The sequence below is a fragment of the Sapajus apella genome, unplaced genomic scaffold (genome assembly GCF_009761245.1).
Source record: "Sapajus apella isolate SASKATOON/1434 unplaced genomic scaffold, GSC_monkey_1.0 scaffold505, whole genome shotgun sequence".
Classification (NCBI taxonomy): domain Eukaryota; kingdom Metazoa; phylum Chordata; class Mammalia; order Primates; family Cebidae; genus Sapajus; species Sapajus apella.
The window spans coordinates 30001-50723 of record NW_022437435.1 but is presented as its reverse complement, the minus strand read 5'-3'; the positions used below and the strand labels follow the sequence as shown (position 1 = coordinate 50723).

Here is a 20723-nt window from a genome sequence, read left to right as displayed (position 1 = left end):
GGATTGCTTGAGCCTCACAGGCAGAAGCTGCAGTGAGCCAAGATTACACCACTGCACTCTAGCCTGGGCAACAGAGTGAGACCCTGTTTCAAAAAAAAAAAAAAAAAAAAAAAATTAGAAGTTATACATGTTACCAGGAAAAGATTAGGTGACAAAGAAATGAAGCCTGCAGGTATGGAGTTCATTTTTGTTGAGTTTGGTTGGGAACAAAAAGAGAGACTGAATGGTGGCCAGAAAGATTAATATTGTGGAGTAAATCTGTTTGGAAATATAGGTTATATATTTCTACTTAAAGGAACTAGGAATAGAGCCTGCAGATCCAAAATAAAAAAAAATCTTTAAGGACTGAAAAGTATGGTGATAATTATGAGATCATGGTCCCAAAAGAAGTAGAAAGAGATGTAATTCAGAGTCCAGTTCGAGAGGTGGACTTCATAAAAAGGTAGGAAGGACAGCTCCTTGAAAAGGGGCATAAGGTAGACTATACTGTAACAATTAGCAACATAAGAAAGCATAAGGAAGTCCAGAAAACTGATGGTTCCTCATTTCTCTACAAGAAATACTTTAAAGGGAAGGAAGTACATCTACACTTCAGACCTAAAATCCTCCCTTAGCAGGCTGACAGAGTTAATGACATTCATCTGCTGGCATCTATTACTTACCTGCACAGGTACCTACTGGAATGCTTGGTTCCATGATCCATGGCTCTGTCCCTTGCTCTAACTGGGAAATCACATCAGGTTTGGAAACCTGGAGTCCTGTTCATTGGGGAAAAAAGAAAGAAACCTGCAGTAAGGGAAGGGTACCATATCAGAATTCAATCACCACTTTGTCTTTAGAAGAAATGACATGTAGTAAAAGTTGATGCGAATGGATAGCATATCAAGCTTCAGTGTTACCAGTTCCCAGACATGGTGGGAGTATAATTTGGGAACTGATCTGGGTGCAGGAAAATTATTAATTTGTCCCTCTGCTTGCTAGGAAGGTAGAAACCTTTTCAAAACCTTTCAAAATTTAGAAATTGTTGGTTACTAAACTTAAAGGCCAACTCCACTGAGCACAAGAGAGAACCCTCCCCCTCTACACCCCTTGAAATTAACTCAGAGAAGTTATGCTTACCTATAGAGACCAGGTGTGTATAATTTTCCAATGTCACATCCCTGAACAAGTCTCTCTGGCCAGGATCGAGCTGTTTCCATTCTTCCTGGGTAAAGTCCACTATCACATCCTTGAAAGTCACTGATTCCTGAAATACCAAACATATTTCTGCTTAGCCATCAGCATTTGCCTAGGAAAGGGGTAAAGTTGGCAATACTGAAAGAAGTAAGGCAGTCTACAGGATGTCTGCAAAATGAACTCAACATTTTCTCCTCTAAAATGTAAAAACAGTGCTTCGTCCATTGGGTTATTGTAAGAATTAAATAAAATGTTCCATGTGAAATGCTTAATTTAATGTACAGCATATAAAAAGTACTCAGTCAATATGGCCATTGTTGTTGTTGTCGTCCTTCATCATCATCATTATCATCATGATTTCTGTGTACCAAGGTATGTTAAATATTAATGGTTTAACTATTATCATCTATAATATTTTTTACTACTTACAATGTGCAAGAATAGCCAACGGTTTTTCGAAAAAGAGAGGTGAAAAGACTTGCCCTAATACATTTCAATAGATAAAATAATTACAAAATCGCCTAGTATGGAATAAAACAAAATGAAATAAATAAAATAGACAATCTAGAAACACTCATATTTATAAGAATTGAAAGGCATTAAGCAGCTTTCAAATTCGTTAAAAGTTAATTAGTTAAAAGTAAGTTCAAAGTTAAAAGTGAAATTAGTTAAGATGGGTTAGTCACTAAATCATACCATAACAAATGACTATCTATGAAAAAAAACTAAGGTGAGATCCTTACTTCACAACACACACAAAAATTCCTACCAAGCTAAAGGTGAAATTTTAAAGAAAAAGTCAAAATAAAATAGAATTAAAAACAGGAAAATACTTATATAAACTTGAAATCTGGAAGGCAAAACTTATACGATGGAGAAAGAGATCAGTAGATATAACCACATAACAATGTAAAACATTTATAAGACATCACAAACAAAAGGCAATTTAACTGAAAAGCTTCTGCACAGTAAAGAAAACAATCTACAGAGTTCAAGATGACCCACAGAAGGGGTGAAAATATTTGCAAACTATTCATCTCACAAGGGATTAATATCCAGAATATATTCAAATCAACAGCAAAAAAATAATAATAATAACATTAAAAAGTGTGTGAAGTATCTGAATAAGCATTTCTCAAAAGAAGACATATAAACACCCAAATATATGAAAAATGCTCAACATCACGAAATGCAAATCAAAACCATAATGAGATATTATCTCACCCCAGTTAGTCAAAGAGAAAAAAAAATAACAAATGCCGGCAAGGATACACCACTGGTGGAAATGTAAATTAGTACAACCATTATGGAAAACAGTTTGCACTGTCTCAAAAAAACTACAGAACTACCATATGATCCAGCAATCCCACTAATGGGTATTTATTCAAAGTGAAGGAAATCAGTATACCAAAGAGACACATGCACCTCCATGTTTGCTGCAGCTCTACTGACCACAGGTAAGCTGCAGATCAACCTAAATGTCCATCAACAGATGAATGGATAAAGAAAATGTGGTATATACACATAATGGAATACCATTCAGCCGTTAAAAAATAAAATCTTGTCATTAGTGGTAACATGGATGAACCTGCAGGACATTATGTTAAATGAAATAAGCCAGGCACAGAAAGATAAATAGTGCATGTTCTCATTCATATATAGGAGCAAACAAAAACAAAAAGAAAGCAAATTCCTAGAGAGTAGAATTCTGCTTACTAGAAGCTGGGAAGGGTAGTGAGGAGGGAAGGCTAGGGAAAGACTGGTTGATAGTTACAAAGTTACAGGTAGAAAGAAGGAATAAGTTGGGTTAACAATAATTTAGAGTATAATCACAGAAAAGTAGAAGAGAGGATTCTGAATGTTCACAACCCAAAGAAATGATAAATATTCAAGGTGATGGATATGCTAATTATCCTGATTTTATCATTACACATTGTATTCATGTTTCAAAATATCATTCTGTATCCCATGGATATCTACAATTATTACATGTCAACTAAAAATTAAGTGGGGGGAAAAAAGATGAACTATCCACAACAATAACAACAATAAAGGCCAACAAGCCAAATAGGCAAGTCACCAAAGAAAATGTGAAACCATGAAAATATGCCCCACTGCCCTAAAAATATAGTTAAACAGTAAAATATCAGACTGCTGAAATGCTCATGTGTACTTTGGTGGAAACGGAACCCAAATGCAATCTATCTGGGGGGAAATCTGACTAGATCTATCAAAACTTAAATGGATATACCATTCGGTCTGGTCTTCCTGCTTCTAGGAATCTATTCTTCAGAAACACCTCGAGGTACAAAGACATATGTACAATTGCCATTGCAACATCATTTGTGTGGAAGGAAAAAAAATCAAACTTACATGTCCATTAATAAGACAGCAGTTAAAAAATATATGGCACATCCATACTAAAACAGTTTTATATAGACATTTATCAAATGAGGCATATCTATATGTACTCATTAGAAAATATGTACACATTAAAACGAGGACGCCAGGAATGGTGGCTCACACCTGTAATCTCAACACTTTGGGAGACAGAGGTGGGAGGACTGCTTGAGCCCAAGAGTTAAAGACCAACCTGTGCAACATAGTGAGACCTCATCAGCACTAAAAATAAAAATAGAAATAAGCTGGGCATGGTGGCACACACCTGTAGTCGCAGCTCCTCAGGAAGCTCAGGTGGGAGGATTGCTTCAGCCCAGAAATTTGAGGTTGCAGTGACCTGTGATCATACCACTGCATTCTAGGATATGATCCTACTTTTCTTTTTATGAATAGAAAGTTAGTTTATATGTAACTAAACAAAAAAATCTGAAAGAATGCTCAACCAAATGCTATTGGTGGGACTGGGTAGTGGGACCTACAGGCAATGCAGGGAACTTCCTGCTTTTTTTAATCACTATGTATTTAAAACTAAGTGAGAGAGCATTAACTTTGTTCTAAAAAATATAAATGTATTTATATATATATAAATCACATATAAAAATATAAATCATTAGGACTTTTCCCTCTATCTATGACAAAGCAACTGGGCTAGCTCTCCCAATGTAAATAAAACTGAACAATATATCTGAAACAAGTGTTTTCATATTTTAAACAGCAGGCAGGACAGAAGTGATACTGAGAGAAGGGAAACACTAACATGAGCCCCAGAATTCCCTTAATTTTTTGCCTGAGGCACTGTCCAGACTGCAGAGCAGGGAGGCAGGGCTCTACCAAAGCAGTGGTCCTACTGAGCTGAGGAGATAAAGTTGAAAGTTCACAACTACTGAGGCAGGGAATCTGCAGTATAGATACTGGAGAGGAGGGAGCTGCAGAGAAAAGAAATACCACAATCTGGTGTAAATACAATCTCCACAGGCAATGCAAGGTTACCAACGTAGCTGAATAGAGAAGTTATGTGCACAGTCAGCTCCCACAGACAGCTCCAGGACACTTTAGGAGCAGGGCAGGTCTAGACTGTGAGGAAAGAGTTTAAACAGCAGGTCTCATTGGCTCATTCCTTGATAAATTCCAGGGATGCCTAGATCCTTGGTTCTGACTCTTGAACAAGCTCTGAAAATGAAACCTTTGAATGCTTCCATGGTCACTGATTATTGACATAATTCTGTGTGCCTAGTCACTGACTAATCATGTTATTCTGTGTGCCCAGAGCACTGGGACAAGAGATACCAAACTGTCTATCTTGTTTAAAGAAACATGAAAATTAATGATGTGTACGAAGTACCTAGTGTGGGGCCTATACTATAGCTGGTCACATGGCAGGTAAAGGCCAACGTGATCAGCAACCTTTAGGAATTCTGGACTCCAAGATGGCAGGACTCTCTGGTTAGACATTTCTCATGTTTCTGTGTCTCACAGTACAAGAGAAAATGCATCTGCATGATCATCACAGAGGGAGGACTTGGAAGCCTATACCTGATTTCTCTGGACTCTGCTTATGAATATTCCTTTTCTTCTGATCCTCTGTTGTATGTTTTGCTGTAATATTCTTTAGCCATATTTATGCTACTGAGTCATACGAATCATCCCAACAAATCACTGAACTAAAGCATGGTCACGGGTCCTTGAAACACAGCCCTGGAGTAAGGCTATGCTAGATCAGCCCGAACAATGCTTACAGTTTAAAATACAAATATCAAAAGGATCAAGCTGTAGCCAAGATGGAGTTAACAATAATTGGATTTACTCTCCTGCATTAAATAAACAATAAATTCAGACAAAATGAAACAAAAGTTTCCAACACACTGAACCTCAGGTAACAAAGAAAAGTGATCTCTGAGAAACAAATGAGGTGAGACCTACAATTGCTCTAGCTTACTGCCTTGAGAGTTTCCAAACACAGGAGGAACCCGGCAGATTCCTGGAACTACAGAGATAGAGCTGAGAGTTTGGGAAAATCAAGGTGACCAGAGTTCACAGGACACAGTACTAGAGAGGAGAGAGATACACAAAGAAGGAAGGAAAACTCCAGAGGTTCCCTCTTGAGTATTGAGAAAAGTACCAATCTGTGCATAAGTGTGATGACACTATCTGAGGCCAGTCAAAGTATCACCTAAAAGGATTCAGGAGACCAGCACCACTACTCAAAAATAAATATATCAATTAAAATGGAAAACTTCATAATTCATGAGGCATTGGGTAGAATACTCAGAATGCTCCTGCCTCTATAGTGGGGAATAAATAGCCTGAAACCAAATGTTGTTCTGGGTCCACCTAACAAATCTTAAAAGGCCTGAAAGGAACACACTGTTTCCGGTAACTTAACTGCATCCCAGAATAAGGCTCAAGAATATTTTATATGAATATAAAAATATGCAGAACCCAATAAGGTAAAATTCAGCGTGTGGCATCCAATAAAGATTATCAGGCAATGCAGAGAAGCAGGAAAATACAACACATAATAAGGAGAAAAATTATCAATTAAAACCAATCCAGAAGAGCTGTTAGAGTTACCAGACAAACATCAAAAGATTTTATGATTGTATTCCATATGTTCAAAACTTTAGACAGAGATATGGAAGACATTAAAAAAAAAAAAAAAAAAAACCTAAAAGGAACTTCTAGAGCTGAAATGAGAATGTTTTGAGATTTTAAAAAATATACCAGGTAGTATTAACAGAAGAATAAGCATTGAAGAAGAGAGATTAGTAACTACAAAGACACAGAAATCGAAGCTATTCAAAATAAAAGAAACAAATAATAAAAAAAATAAAGATCCTTGGGGAGCACTAGGAGAACTTTAAGTGGACTACTTTATGTGTAATTGGAGTATGGGGTTGCGGGAGGAAGTGGAAGGGGACCAGAAAACATTTTTGAGGAAATAACAGCTGATTATTTTCCAAACTTGATGATAACAAACAAAAGAAATTGCAACAAAATATATCATAATCAAATAGCTCAAACTCAGTGATAGAAAAAAATCTTACAAGTAATCAGAGGAAAAAAGACCATAAATATAAACAAATGAAGATAAAAGCAGTAACTTTTTTTGTTAGAAACAATGCAAGTAAGGAGACACTGGAGCAACATCAAATACTAAAAAGGAGAAATCTGTCACACTAGAATTCATAAACAAGGGCAAAATAAAGACTTCTTTAGATAGAGAAACCTGAAAGCATTAATCACAGCAGACCTACACTATAAGAAATGTTAAAGGAAGTCCTTCAACCAGAAAAAAAGATACCAGATGAAAATATGGATCGACATTAAGGTTTCTCAACCTTGGTGCTACTGATATTTTGGACCAGATGATTCTTTTAGATTACTGTGGGGGCCTGTCCTGTGTATGGATACATCACTGGCCTCAACCCACTACATGCTAATAACAACAACAATAAAAAATTGTTGTTGTTATTAGCATTACCAAGTCATAACAATCAAAAAAGTCCCCTAACACTCCCAAATGTGTCCTTGGGGAGCAAAATCACTCACAATTGTGAAACACTGATTTATAAAAACGAACAAAGAATACCAAAATGGTCATTATGCAATAAGCATTTTAGTAATTATATACAATTATTTTCTTATTATTTAAATATCTTTCAAAAATAATTGGCTGCTTAAAGAAAACAAAATATGGGATTTATAACGTATGTAACAATTAAAATATATGGCAACAATAGCATAAAAACTGCAGTGTAGGGGAATGGAAATACACTATTCTAGGTGAAATGGAATATCACTTGAAAGTTAATGGTGATTAAAACAAATATGAATCCCTAAAGCAACAAATAAAAAAGCAAAGAGTAATCGCTAACAAGCCAAGAAAGGAGATAAAATAGAATCATAAGAATATTCAATCCAAAAGAAGGTAAGAAGGGAAAAAAAGACAATACAAATAGAAAACAAACAGCAAAGTAAAAAGGCTTATCCATATCAAAAGTCACATTATATTTAAATGTAACACATTACATGTAAGATCATATTGAACACAAATGGTCTAAACAACCCATGAGCACAGATTTCCAGATTGGATTAAAAAAAAAGCAAAACCCAACTACATGTTGCTTGTAAGTAACTCACTTTAAAGATATAAATAAATTAAAAGCCAAAAGATATCAAAATATATGCCATATATCAAAGTAAATTTCAAGGCAAACAATATTACCAGACACTAAAAAGGCCACTTCTTAATGATAAAGGAGTCAACTGATTAAAGAACATACAGTCCTAAATGTTTATGTACCTAATAACAGAGCTTCAAAATTTATGATGCGAAAATGGATAAAACAGCAATGAGAAACAGACAAACCCGCAACAGTCTGAGATTTCAATACCCCCTTCACAATAACGATAAAACTAAAAAAATACAAAAATTAGCTGGGTGTGGTGGCATGCGCCTGTAGTCCCAGCTACTTGGGAGGCTGAGGCAGGAGAATTGCTTGACCCCGGGAGGCAGAGGTTGCAGTGAGCTGAGATCACGCCACTGCACTCCAGCCTGATGCCTGGTGACAGAATGAGACTCTGTCTCAAAAAAAAAAAAAAAAAAAAGCTGACAGGAAAAACATTCATGTATGTTGTACTGAAAAATTTATTTGGCTCCAAATCAGGTGGCAAAATTGCCATGCTTCATAATTTAAGCTAATTTTGAGTGCACCATGAATCAGAATGATGTCACACAGCTCATTTCAATAAAGCAACTGAGGGCAAACTAAGGTGCAGGGAATCACAGAGCTTTGTGTTTTAGTTCATCACTATTTGCACTTTCTAGAATTCTAAGGCTAGCTACCAGAAATATATGTGTGCATTAGAATTATAATATTTTAGGAAGGGTTGGAGAGAGAGCAGAGCACAGTTGGCTGGGCCATCATGGCAGAAGTTCTTATTTATTACCGATAAGCCCCATGTAGACGATGGTGATTGTACAACCTGCTTACAAAAAAAAAAAAAAAAGGAAAAAAAAAAAAAAAAAAAAAACAAAAAAAAAAAAAAAAAAAAAAAAGAATGAAAGAGTTGAATACCACTATCAACCAAGTTGACCAAACTGTTATCTGTGGATCTGCGGTATATACAATAAGGCCCTCCCAAAGATGTCCATGTGCCAACCCCTGAAACCTGTGAATATGTTACCTAACATGGCATTAGAGACTTTACAGATGTGATCAGGTTAAGAACCTTGAGTGGGGAAATTATTCTGTATTACATGGGTGAGCCCAGGGAAATCGCAAGGGTCCTTATAAGAGGGAGGTAAGCGCATCAGAGTAGGAGGATAAAGATAGAAGACAAATCAGAGTGAGAGAGAGAGAGAGAGAGAGAGAAATTTGAAGATGCCACAGTGCTAGTCTTGAAGATAGAATAACTAGACAGAAACCAAGAAACACAGCAGCCTCTAGAAGCTGGAAAAGGCAAGGAATAGATTCTTCTCCTAGAATCTTCAGAAGAATGCTGCCCTGACAACCTGTTTTGGACGTTAGACTTCTAAAACTGTGAGTAGATTGTATTGTTTTACGACAACTAAGCTTATGGCAATTAATTACAGCAGCAATAGAAAACTAATACTCTATAGAACACTGTATAAAATAGCAAAATATACATTCTTTTCAAGTGCTGATAGTTTACCAAGATGGACCATACTCTAGACAAAAAAAACAAAACAAAAAAAAACAAGTCTTAATACATTTAAAAGGATTCAAGTCATACAAGATATGTTTTCTGATTATGAATATTTTTATTCTCTTGATTGTGGTAATGGTTTCATGAATTTATATATGTCAAAACATATTCAATTATATATTTTTAAATATGTGCAGTTTGTTGTCACAACATACCCCCCAATTAAAAAAAAAGTAATACCAAAAGTACTTGAGCTGAAAGTGGGAAGAACTGGTACCATTTCTTTGTTAAGAAGAATCAGTTATGGGACAGGGATTAAGCAGAGGGGAAAGTTTAAGAAGGAGGAGGGTTTGAGGTTGATGATGGCTGGTGAGCAATTGCTACCTTTTTTGTCTAAGTTCTCAATCAGTTATCAGTTTTTCCTAAAACATCCAGGTCACTTTTCTTCCATTAAAAATCATTAATGGTTCATAAATGGCCTATATAATAAAGCCTTCAACTTCTCATCCAGGTATTTGAGGCTTTACTATTCTGACTTCATTCAATCATCTGTGTATCACTTGCCATAAACCATCTCTTGCAAATTTTTCTGAATTCTGTGTAACAGCTGTTAATTCTTACTTACGCACTTCTGCTTATAATCTTCTCTATACCTTAGAATCCATACCCCCATCCCTACTGCCTTACTTGTTCAAATATCCAAAAGTCACCTATATCCCCCATCCTCCATGAAACTCTAATCCCTCCAGATCACACACATTTTTCCATTCTCTAATATCTACAATACTCGTTTCACCTTTCTTACATTTACCTGTTTTGTTTTCTAGTAGTCATTTTGGTCTATTAAAGGATAAAGTTTTGGGGCCGGATGTGGTGGCTCATGCCTGTAATCCCCACACTTTGGGAGGCTGAGGCAGGTGGATCATGAGGTCAGGAGTTCGAGACCAGCCTGGCCAGCATAGTGAATCCCCGTCCCTACTAAAAATACAAATAATTACCTGGGCATGGCGGCACACACCTGTAGTCCCAGCTAGTTGGGAGGCTGAGGCAGGAGAACTGCTTGAACCCGGCAGGTGGAGGTTGCAGTAAGCTGAGATTGTACCACTGCACTCCAGCCTGGGTGACAGAGCAAGACTCTGTCTCAGGAAAAAAAAAAAAAAAAAAAAAAAATCAAGTTTTGTACTTCTTTTGCTCTCCCATCCTTGGAGCATGGCAAGATACTAAGCAAGAGGTAAGTGGTGAATATATTAATTAAAGCTGGAGAGGCAGCACCAGGAATGAAGTTACTAGACAGATAAGAGCCCAGAATGGATTCCAGCATTGATTTTTGATTTTTATAAAAAGAACGAACGAAAGAAAATAAATACACAATCACCTTCCAAAGAATAAAATGGCATATCAAGAAATCTCATCTTACCTGAAAACTGGCTGATGAGAGCAGAGTATGTCCCCCTTGGAGAAGGGTGGAGTCTGGGGAGGACTGATCTAGGGGAAGAAGCAGCACCATATGACTTCTGTTCAGTTTAGCTATTACAAGCAATCCATAAATCCCGTTTACTTTTCTTTTTGAAAGTAACAGAAACTATGCCATTTCTTTTATATTTTAGGATGCAAAAAAAGATACAAGATAACTGGGGCCCTGGTAACCTCCTCAGTAGGCTCAGGAGGTAAAGCATTGATTTATGATTCAGTTTTATATCTAGACACTTAGTGGTCATATGTATTATAAAACTCAATCTATGTTCCTCATTAAGTGAGGCAAACTATTTCTGCTGCCTTTTCTCTGCTGCATATAAAATATAAAGAAATGATCAGATTACTTTCCAAAAGTCTTCACAGGCCCTTTGAAAACTTTGCTATTAATGTAAATTAAAGATCACAATGACATAAGCTACTTATTCTACCCACCCAATAGAATGTCTTAAACAGACATGGTCAATGCTAATTGCTGGCGAGACTATAAAGCAATTAGAACTTTTTTCATTGGTATATGGTATAAATTTATCAACCACTTATGAAAACTGTTTCGTACTTTATACTAAGCTAAACATATGACTATCCTATGACTCAGCAGTTCCACTCCTGTCCTTACATCCATAGAAATGCTTATGTCCACCAAAGACTTCTACAAGGATCTTCACTGCAGATTTATTCATAATATCTCAGAACTGGAAACAACCCAAATGCCTTTTAACAGAATATAGCATAAACAACCATGGTATTTTCATACAATGGATTATTTCAAAATATAAGAAAGAGCTAATAACATGACAACATGGATGCATCTCATAAACATAATGTTGAGCAAAATAAGCCAGACACAAAAGAATGTATACTGTATGACTATATTTATATTAAGTTCAAAAACCAACCAAACTGATCTACGGTCATAAAAGTTAGAATAGTACTCCTGGAGGGATAACTGAGTGGGCAGAGGCACAGAAGACTTCTGGGGCATTAGAAACATTCCATATCTTGGTTATACTAGTTTACAGACACATAAAAATTCAAAAAGCTATACACCGTACAATATTTGTGTACTTTACTGTATATAACTTATACCTTAATAAACGAACAAAAACTTTGCTCTTGGGACAATCCATTCACAGAAGTAGTTGACAGGAAAGCCTGATTCTCAAAATGACTTGCCTGGTAATTAATTATTTATAATTATACAAGTCCTTTGTCTTCTTTAGGCTTCAATTTCCTCATTTTTAAAAGACTAGAGGCAAATGTCTGACAAACATACCTTTCAAAATTGTCTTAAAGAGGTCATGGTAAGGAAAACCAAATTAGGTATACCTGTTTCCACAAAGAAGACAAGAAGAATTTTCTCCTCTTAGAAATTTAATGTTCGCAGAAAGACTAGTGAGGGAAAATGTCTCTGGATATAAAAATTGAATTCGAGACATGAGGTGTGAAACAGAAAGACTAACAATGCTGTAGGAGATGCTTGGTAAAAAACAAGAAAAAATCACAACAGGAAAGGGTCAAGATGGGTATTTATGAGCACACACAAAGTCATGAGATAGTGGCAATAAGCCAAGTGAATTTACACCTGAAAAAATGAAGGGAAACCGAATCTAAAGACAGTGGGGAACATGAACAAAAAGAAAAGCTAAACAATCAAATGGACAGAACCTAAGTAATTTCAGGGGATCTAAATTGTGCCACTAAGGTGCGAGGACAATCTCTTTGGGATACCACCATCAGGATAGGTCAGTGCCATTTGATTTTAGTTCCAAGATTCAAATTCCAGAGAGACCTACCTGGCCTAATGTGGGTTTTAAGACCAAGCCTTGGTTAAAAGATAGCTGGGTAAAATTTACCCAAAATGATCTGATAGAAAGAGACAGACTAAGAGATGGATTATTCTATGTCATGCAATAATTTTGAGTGTGAAAGCTGATGGAAACTATAGCTAAATCAAAAGGAAGAGAGAAAAAATCGAAAGCAGCACCACACTGGCCACAGTATGCCATGGACAGCTTACACAGGTGGGAGTGATAAATAATATGGAGAAAACACAAGTGGTTTCAACTGTGGCTAAGAATGTAAGTTTCATTTTGTAAAAAATGTATTAATCAAGAAATTTCTTAATTTATATTAATGGTGTCATGTCTCAGAAAGTAGAGGAAGCAATAAAGGAAACTATTATGCTCAACTTGATTTTGACCAGTAAGGAAAAACTGTTTTGTAACAGAAGCCTTAAGAAAAAAAGGAAGACATTATCTTGGGAATCAACAGTGAAAGAAAATGTTCTACATACACAGACAGGTACCCAAGACTTTAGGAAAACGGAATCAACAGAAATGTCTCAGGTAAGATGCTTTTTATTCCAAGTAACAGAAACCAATAGAACCAAAAACAGTAACAGTTACTGTTTTTGAAACAACTGTGTGCCTGGCACATAGTAAATGCTCAGTATGTGCTACAAATACTATGATTACAAGGAACAGAGGCTCAGTTTAGTTAATCATAATGATAAAATTGTGAGAAATCCCAAAAATAAATTAAAAGCAAAGGCTTTTAATGAAACTACTTTGGCTGATTTAATTCTGAGAAACTTAGAAGAATAATAATAATTAAAAAAAAAAGACTTGAAGAACAAAAAATTGAAAAGAAGTATGAACCAAACCTACATAAGACTTCTAATGATATTATTTTTAACAAAAGCAAGAAAAAAAGGACTGCATAATAGGTTAAGCCAAACTTGACTCCACAGCCATACCTACAGAATGTAAAGACACCACCAATGCAGAGGGAAGTCTACAGGGACACGTCATAAGCCTCTACCTTTACTGTGACCTGTTCGATGACATGTAGGAAGAAATAGAAGGAATATTCATCAAATCTGCTAGTGGCATTAGGTTGGAAAGGACAGTTAAAACAATGAATAACTAAATTAGGATTCACAATCATTCTGAAAGCCAAAAACCTGTGACCAAAAAATCGAACAATCATAAATATAAATCCTGACATTAAGGATGATAACAATTTCATTACAGAAGAATGGTGTAAATCTAGATTACTGCAGTTTATGTAAAAAAGATCTAAAGTTTACAGTACATCATTGATGGCTTTTAAAGCAAATGCGATCTGATGCCAAAGAGCAGAAGTCTAATCCGAGTCAAAGAGTAGTACATTATTCTTTTAGGTACTTTTAAAAGCACATCCAAAGAACTATGTTTACCTTTAGGCACTGCATTTTAAGAAAATGCTGACAAGCAGGAGAGTTTTCAGAGAAGAGGTCTAGATACATCACATAGACCAATCAAAAGAAGTGAGGCTGTATTGCTTAGAAAAGAATTTATGAGGAGGAGTTGTAACAGCTGAACTCACATACCTTAAGGGCAGCAACGTGAAAGAAAGAACAGTTTTCTTTTCTTTGGAAGACTAAGAACTAAGATCAATACAAAAGTTACAGGGACAAGTACATCTGTTTAATGTAAGAAACTAAAAAAGAAAGCCAACAAGGGAATAGTCTGCACCCAAAATGGTGAGTTTAATGCCACGCTAGTTCTGGCATAGGGTTGACAGCCATCTGCAAATGATATTTCAAAACAGACTCTTTCATTGAAGGGATAATTACCAAAATGTCTTCTGACTTCAACATTATAATTTTAATATTTAATATCTAGAAGTCATGTGGCGATCACAGATATTCTGAATCATTATGTCTTTTCATTCCGCAACGGAATGAAGAAAAAATAAACTCTTCTCCCAAGTATCTCAGTATAAAATAACTAAGAATCTTCCTACAGTGTAATTCGGTTTCTTTGCTAATCCCTAAGCATAGCGTTCCTTCCTTCCAGCTCTCCTGCTCTGATCTCAAGTATTTGATCCTTCAGTCATGACTGTTCTCAAGCCTCCATGACCCCGCTCTCTCCCAAGTCGACCCCACTACCTTCCATCTCAGGAGCTCATCCCGTTCCTCAGGAACTTGGACAGCAGGGTTCGCCAGGCAGCGTTCCTTAAGCTGGTACCTCGGTCTGGAACTCAGATGTCTAGCTCCCCTTGCAGGGAGTCTGCAACACGCTGAGGTTGTCTACCCTAAAAGACACAGGATGTCGTCAGCGCATACGTCACACAATCACACAGCAGAGTCTTGCAGAGTGACCAAGAGGACCTACACAAGAGAAGTGCCCCAACAGGGCACTAGAGAGGCGTGTGGCACTCCGATGAACAAAACCAGAGTGGAGATCGGGTACGCAGGTTCTGCCTCAGACCCAAAAAACCCTTGGTGCCACCCTAGAATCTGGCCAGGGGCATCCACGGACCTGGTCTGTTCCCTCTGTGCACATTTGTGGCTCACACGCCTGCGATCTCTGATAACACGAAGACACACCTGTTGCAGGGTGTTAAAGCTGGAAGGTGGACCAGCAGGGCGGGTCCCGGCACCCGACTTCCCCTTAGGCCAGAACAAAAGAACAAAGCCCTCCAAGGGATCGGGGCGGGACCGCCCCGCAGAGAAAGGCGAGGTGCGCCCCCTTCGAGGACGCCCCAGCTTGCTCCTGCAGAGGCCTCTAAGCGCGAAACCAGAAGGGTGACGTCACGGGCCCGGAGGGCTGGCTGTTGCCATGGTGATACCTGAGCTCCCCTCCCCCTCTGGCGACCCGCACACTCCGATCCCGGGTCCGGAAGCGGTTTGACCGTCACCAGACCTAAGGCAGGGAGCCGAGGCAGCTGGACTTGCCGAGCGCCAACCTCTTTCCACGCCTACAACCGGCTTCAACGGTCACTTCCGGTCGTTAGGAGCGAGCCCCGCCCCGCACGCTGGCGCCGGCGTTCCCAGAACGCTCCGCGATGCGGTCCCAGAACTTCATTTCCTGGAGGTCTCAGCAGCCGCGTACGTTCGCCCTGCGCGGGCTGCGCGCTCTCGCTGCCGGGCGTTTGCTCCTGTTTGAGGTACGCGTGTGCGTTGTAATGACTCTGAAACTTGCCTGACTGAACGGATCGTAGGAAATACACGTGTACACACAGTTTAAAACGCAAACAAGCGTTACTTTATTACATGTTCTACCTTGTGTTTTCGGTTCTACTCCTTTGTCATTTTGGAAATACTAGTTGTTACCCATTAACATTATTTTCACGACTCTCAGTTGAGTGGCGAGCAACATTTTTTTTTTTTTTTTTTTTTTTGAGACAGGGTCTCGCTGTGTCGCCAAGACGGCAGTGTGGTGGCGCAATCTCGCCTCACTGCAGCCTCCGCCTCCCGGATTCAAGCGGTTCTCCCACCTCAGCCTCCCGAGTAGCTGGGATTACAGGCATGCGCCACCATGCCCGGCTAATTTTTGTATTTTTAGTAGAGGCGGGGTTTCACCGTTTGGCCAGGCTGCTCTCGAACTACTGGCCTCAAGTGATCCACCAGCCTCGGCTTCCCAAAGAGCTGGAATGAGCCACTGGGCCCTGCCCCAACATGTTTTTGAATGCTTAAGGAAACCCGTAGGTGATATTCCCAAGCTTTGCTCCTTAGTAGAGCATTTTATATGCCTGTCAGCCAGCACATAGCTGAGAGTGTAGTCCAAGGCCAGTCTGTCATTATGTGGTTGGCAGAAAAAAGAATCCAACAAATCGGATTTTATGTTTAAGACATGGCACTTGCATTTTATTGTGCTGGTGTGCATTCCCAGCATTTGGATAAGAGACCAAGGTCAAGTCTCTCAGCTTGTTGGCTGACAAAGCATTAAACCTGGAAGTCCTAACACTGAGTATATGAAAAACAATTACGATGAAGGGAAAGGGAATAATATTTAGAAGTCTGTAAGAGCAGATTTCAGAAAACATCTGTAGGAACTAAAAAATAATTTCAAGAATACCAAATTTGGAGAATACCAAACAATTTGGTATCCTCCGTAGAGTACAAGAAAACATGGCATGAATGGAACAGGAAAGAAAGCTGTGAGAGAACAGGCTTGTAACAAAAAGGACAAAAAATACATAGCAAGCCTATTTAAAATGCAGCAACATAAAGTCATTCTGGAGAAAAACTGAATTGATGCTGTGTTACAGTGAACCATTTATGTATGCGATATTCTTTTGTTTTATTTTTGAGAGGAGTTTTGCTCTGTTGCCCAGGCTGGAGTGCAGTGGTGGGATCTGAATTCACTGCAACGTTTGCCTCCTGGGTTCAAGTGATTCTCCTGCCCCTACCTCCTGAGTAGCTGGACAATATTCTTTTAAAGCTTCTCTATGGGCCGGGTGCGGTGACTCATGCTTGTAATCCCAGCACTTTGGGAGGCCAAGGCAGGCGGATCACCTGAGGTCAGGAGTTGGAGATCAGCCTGACCAACATGGAGAAACCCTGTCTCTACTAAAAATAAAAAATAAAATAAATCAGCCAGACGTGGTGGCACATGCCTGTAATCCCAGCTACTCTGGAGGCTGAGAGAGGAGAATTGCTTGAACCCACAGGGCAGAGATTGCGGTGAGCTGAGATTGCCACATTGCACTCCAGCCTGGGCAACAAGAGCAAAACTCCATGTAAAAAAAAAAATTATGATTGAAAAGGAAAGGATGAATATCACTGAATAAGAAAGTGATAGATATGAAGGGCAGAGGATAGAAAGCCAACATGTGGATAACTGGCTATCAAGGAGAGACTAGATAAAATCAGCTATCATTAACACTTTCTATGTGCCAGGCAGCATTCTAAATACCTGTATTAACTTACTTAATTCTTAAAACAATCTAATGAAGTTACTTCTTTATTATTATTTGTACTTTAAAATAAAGGAAATCGAGGCATAGGTAGGTTGCGTGACTTTCAAGGTCAGGTAGGCAGTAAATGGGGAATCTGGGAGTAGAAGTTTAGTAATCTGGTCCCAATCACTCTTAATCTCTCATGCTAGATTCCCTAGTAAAGAGATTTTTTTTTTTTTTTTAAATTCCTGAGTTTAAGAAGAATACATGTGCATATTAAACACTTCAGGCCTGGCATGGAGGTTCATACCTGTAATCCTGGGAGCATCACTTGAGGCCAGGAGTTGGAGGCCAGCCTGGGTAACATAGCCAGACCCTACCTCTACAAAAAATTTTAAGTTAGCTGGGCATGATAGCATACACCTATAGTCCCAGTTACTCAGGAGGCTGAAGTGGGAGGACCACTTGAGCCCAGGAGTTTGAGACTAGTGTGCTATGATGGTGCACTGCACCCCAGCCTGGGTGACGGAGGGAGACCTGTCCCCTAACCCTCCCAACAACAACTACAAAAACTAAAAACAGGCCAGGTTCGGTGGCTCACACCTGTAATCCCAGCACTTTGGGAGGCCAAGGCAGGTGGATCACTTGAGGTCAGGAGTTCAGACCAGCCCGGTCAACATGGCAAAATCCTGTCTCTACTAAAAATACAAAAATTACCTGGACATGGTAGTGGGCACCAGTAATCCCAGCTACTTGGGATGCTGAGGCAGGAGAATTGCTTGAACCCAGGAGGTAGAGATTGCAGTGAGCTAAGATTGTGTCATTGTAATCCATCCTGAGTGATGAAATGAGACTCTGTCTCAAAAACAACAAAACAAAACAAACACTTCATAATATTCCAGAAAGAGAGACCCAGGCATATGCTGGCAAAGAAAATTTAAAACTACAAAGGGAAAAAACAAAGTCCTACAAACAACCAAAAAGCTAAATAATTACAAAGGATCAAAAGTCAAGATGCCTTCATCTCCGTTTTGCTACATTAAGAGCTAAGAAACAATGGAATGATAACTGCGGGGAAATATCTGTGACCCAGATTTTTATATCAGCCAAGTTGTCTTTCATACATAGAGGCCTAAGAAATAAATTTTAGAATTGAATGAGTTTTAGATAACAACACCTTAACTTTTAAAATTTGTTACTATTTTTTAAGGACCAGGCTTCACTATTTTGGCCTGACTGGTCTCCAACTCCTAGGCTCAAGTGATCCTCCCTCCTTGGCCTCCAAAAATGCTGGGATTACAGGTGTGAGCCACCACATTTGACCCTAAGTTTGTTTTATTTGGCCAGTACAACTGTTTGTGGTAATTTGTTTTGGCAGCCCTAAAATATTGACATAAATTTTAGTACTGGGGAGTGGGGTGCTGCTGTAATAAATGCCTAAAAATGTGGAAATGACTTTGGCATTTGGTAATGGGTAGAAGCTGGTAGAATTCTGAGGCATGTAAATTTTAAAAGCCTAGATTGTCTTGAAAAGATGGTAGAAATGTGAACATTAAAGTTAGATTCTGGTGAGAGCTCACTTGGAAGTGTGGGACTTGATAGAGAAAGCATCAGTCATCTTAGAGAATGCATATATTGTCATGGAGAGAACATTGCTTTTTTTTTTTTAAAAAAAATAGGACAATGAAAAGACAAGTCATAGACTGGGAGGAAATATTTACAAAATACATATCTGATAAAGGACTGTATCCAAAATATATAAGAACTCTTAAAACTCAACAGTAAGGAAACAGATTAAAAAATAGGCCAAAGACCCTAAGATGTCTTCAAAGAAGATATGCAGATGGAAAATAAGCATATGAAAAGGTGCTCCACATCATATGTCCTCAGGGAAATGCAAATTAAAACAGTGGAGGCCAGGCGGGTGGCTCATGCCTATAATCCCAGGACTTTGGGAGGCCAAGTTGGACTGATCACGAGGTCAAGAGATCGAGACCATCCTGGCCAACATGGTTAAACCCCGTCTCTACTAAAAACATAAAATTAGCTAGGCATGGTGGCGTGTGTCTGTAGTCCCAGCTATTCAGGAGGCTGAGGCAGGAGAATTGGTTGAACATGGGAGGAAGAGGTTGCAGTGAGCCAAGATTGTGCCACTGCACCCCAGCCTGGTGACAAGAGCGAGACTCCATCTCAAAAAAAATGAGATGCCACTATACACCTATCAAAATGGCCAAAATCCAGAACCCTGACAATACCAAATGCTGACAAGGATGTGGAGCAACAGAAACTTTCATTGCTGATGGGAATGCAAAACATTAGAGCCACGTTGGAGGACAGTTTGACAATTTCTTACACAACTAAACATACCATTACCATGGGATCTGGTCATTGTGTTCCTTGGTATTTGTGCAAAGAACTTGAAAAGAAAGGTATGTGCACACAAAACCTGCCCAAGAATGTTTATAACAGCTTTTTTCATGGTAGCCAAAACTTGGAAGCAACCAAGATGTCCTTCAGTACATGAATGAATACTTAAACTATGGTACATTCAGACAATGAAATATTCAGTAAGGAAAAGAAATGAGCAATCCAGCTACCAAAAAGGAAGAAAAACAGAAGAACATTAAATGCATATTGCTGAGTGAAAGAAGTCAACCTGGAAAAGGCTACATACTGTGTAATTTCATCTATGTAACATTTCTGAAAAGGCTAATATAAGGAAACCGCAAAGTTCAGTGGTTGCCAGGGGTTTAGGGGGAGGGAGAGAAGGACGAATAAGTGACTTTCATTGGATTTTTAAGGCAGTGACACCATTCTGTATGATTTTGTAATGGTGGATACATGTTGTTATACGTTTGTTACAACCCGTAGAATATACAGCATAAAGAGAGAACCATAATGTCAACTATGGCCTTTAGTTAGTAATAATTTATCAGCATTTGCTCATCAGTTGTAACAAATGTACTACACTAATGCAAGAAGGAAGGAGGATACTGAAACTACTTTCCACTCAATTTTTCTGTAAACCTAAAACTGTTCCAAAAATTTTCTGTTAATTTTAAAATATAAGAATTTTAAAGATGCTTATGGTAAGATCTCAGAAAGAAATGAATGACGTAATTAGAAACTGAAGGAATGGTGGTGATCTTTTTATAAAGTGGCAGAAACTTGGCTGAATTGTATTCCACAGTTGGGTGGAAAACAGAATTTATAAATAATGAACTTGAGTATTTAGCTGAGAAGACTTCTGAGTAAAATGTGAAATGTGCAGTCTGGTTAGTCATTGCTGCTTATGGTGAAATGTATGAGGAAAAAGAGAAGCTGAGGAAGGAACT

The 20723-nt window shown here is 38.4% G+C and overlaps 1 protein-coding gene and 1 long non-coding RNA gene across 7 annotated transcripts in view; one reads left to right on the top strand and one right to left on the bottom strand.

The window, feature by feature from the left end:
* Positions 1 to 39: 39 nt before the first annotated feature.
* On the bottom strand, positions 40 to 15483 carry LOC116546016 (zinc finger protein 184-like). 6 transcript variants are annotated; one of them, XM_032272380.1, is made up of 5 exons: positions 15337 to 15483; positions 14654 to 14799; positions 10664 to 10812; positions 1120 to 1246; positions 40 to 758 (listed from the first exon to the last, which is right to left on the bottom strand). In XM_032272380.1, exons 2-5 carry the CDS (start codon positions 14658 to 14660, stop codon positions 655 to 657), a joined length of 387 nt encoding a protein of 128 aa, XP_032128271.1. In that variant the 5' UTR covers positions 14661 to 14799; positions 15337 to 15483; the 3' UTR covers positions 40 to 654. The 6 variants fall into 6 exon arrangements, with proteins under 6 accessions (XP_032128271.1, XP_032128273.1, XP_032128272.1 ...); XM_032272382.1 differs by having other exon boundaries at positions 15027 to 15479; XM_032272381.1 differs by having other exon boundaries at positions 15095 to 15479.
* A 34-nt stretch (positions 15484 to 15517) lies between these two features.
* LOC116546018 overlaps positions 15518 to 20723 on the top strand; it is a 30157-nt gene continuing 24951 nt past the window's right edge. The window contains exon 1 of the long non-coding RNA XR_004266554.1: positions 15518 to 15654. This is a non-coding gene — a long non-coding RNA (uncharacterized LOC116546018). The remainder of the gene's footprint in view (positions 15655 to 20723) is intronic.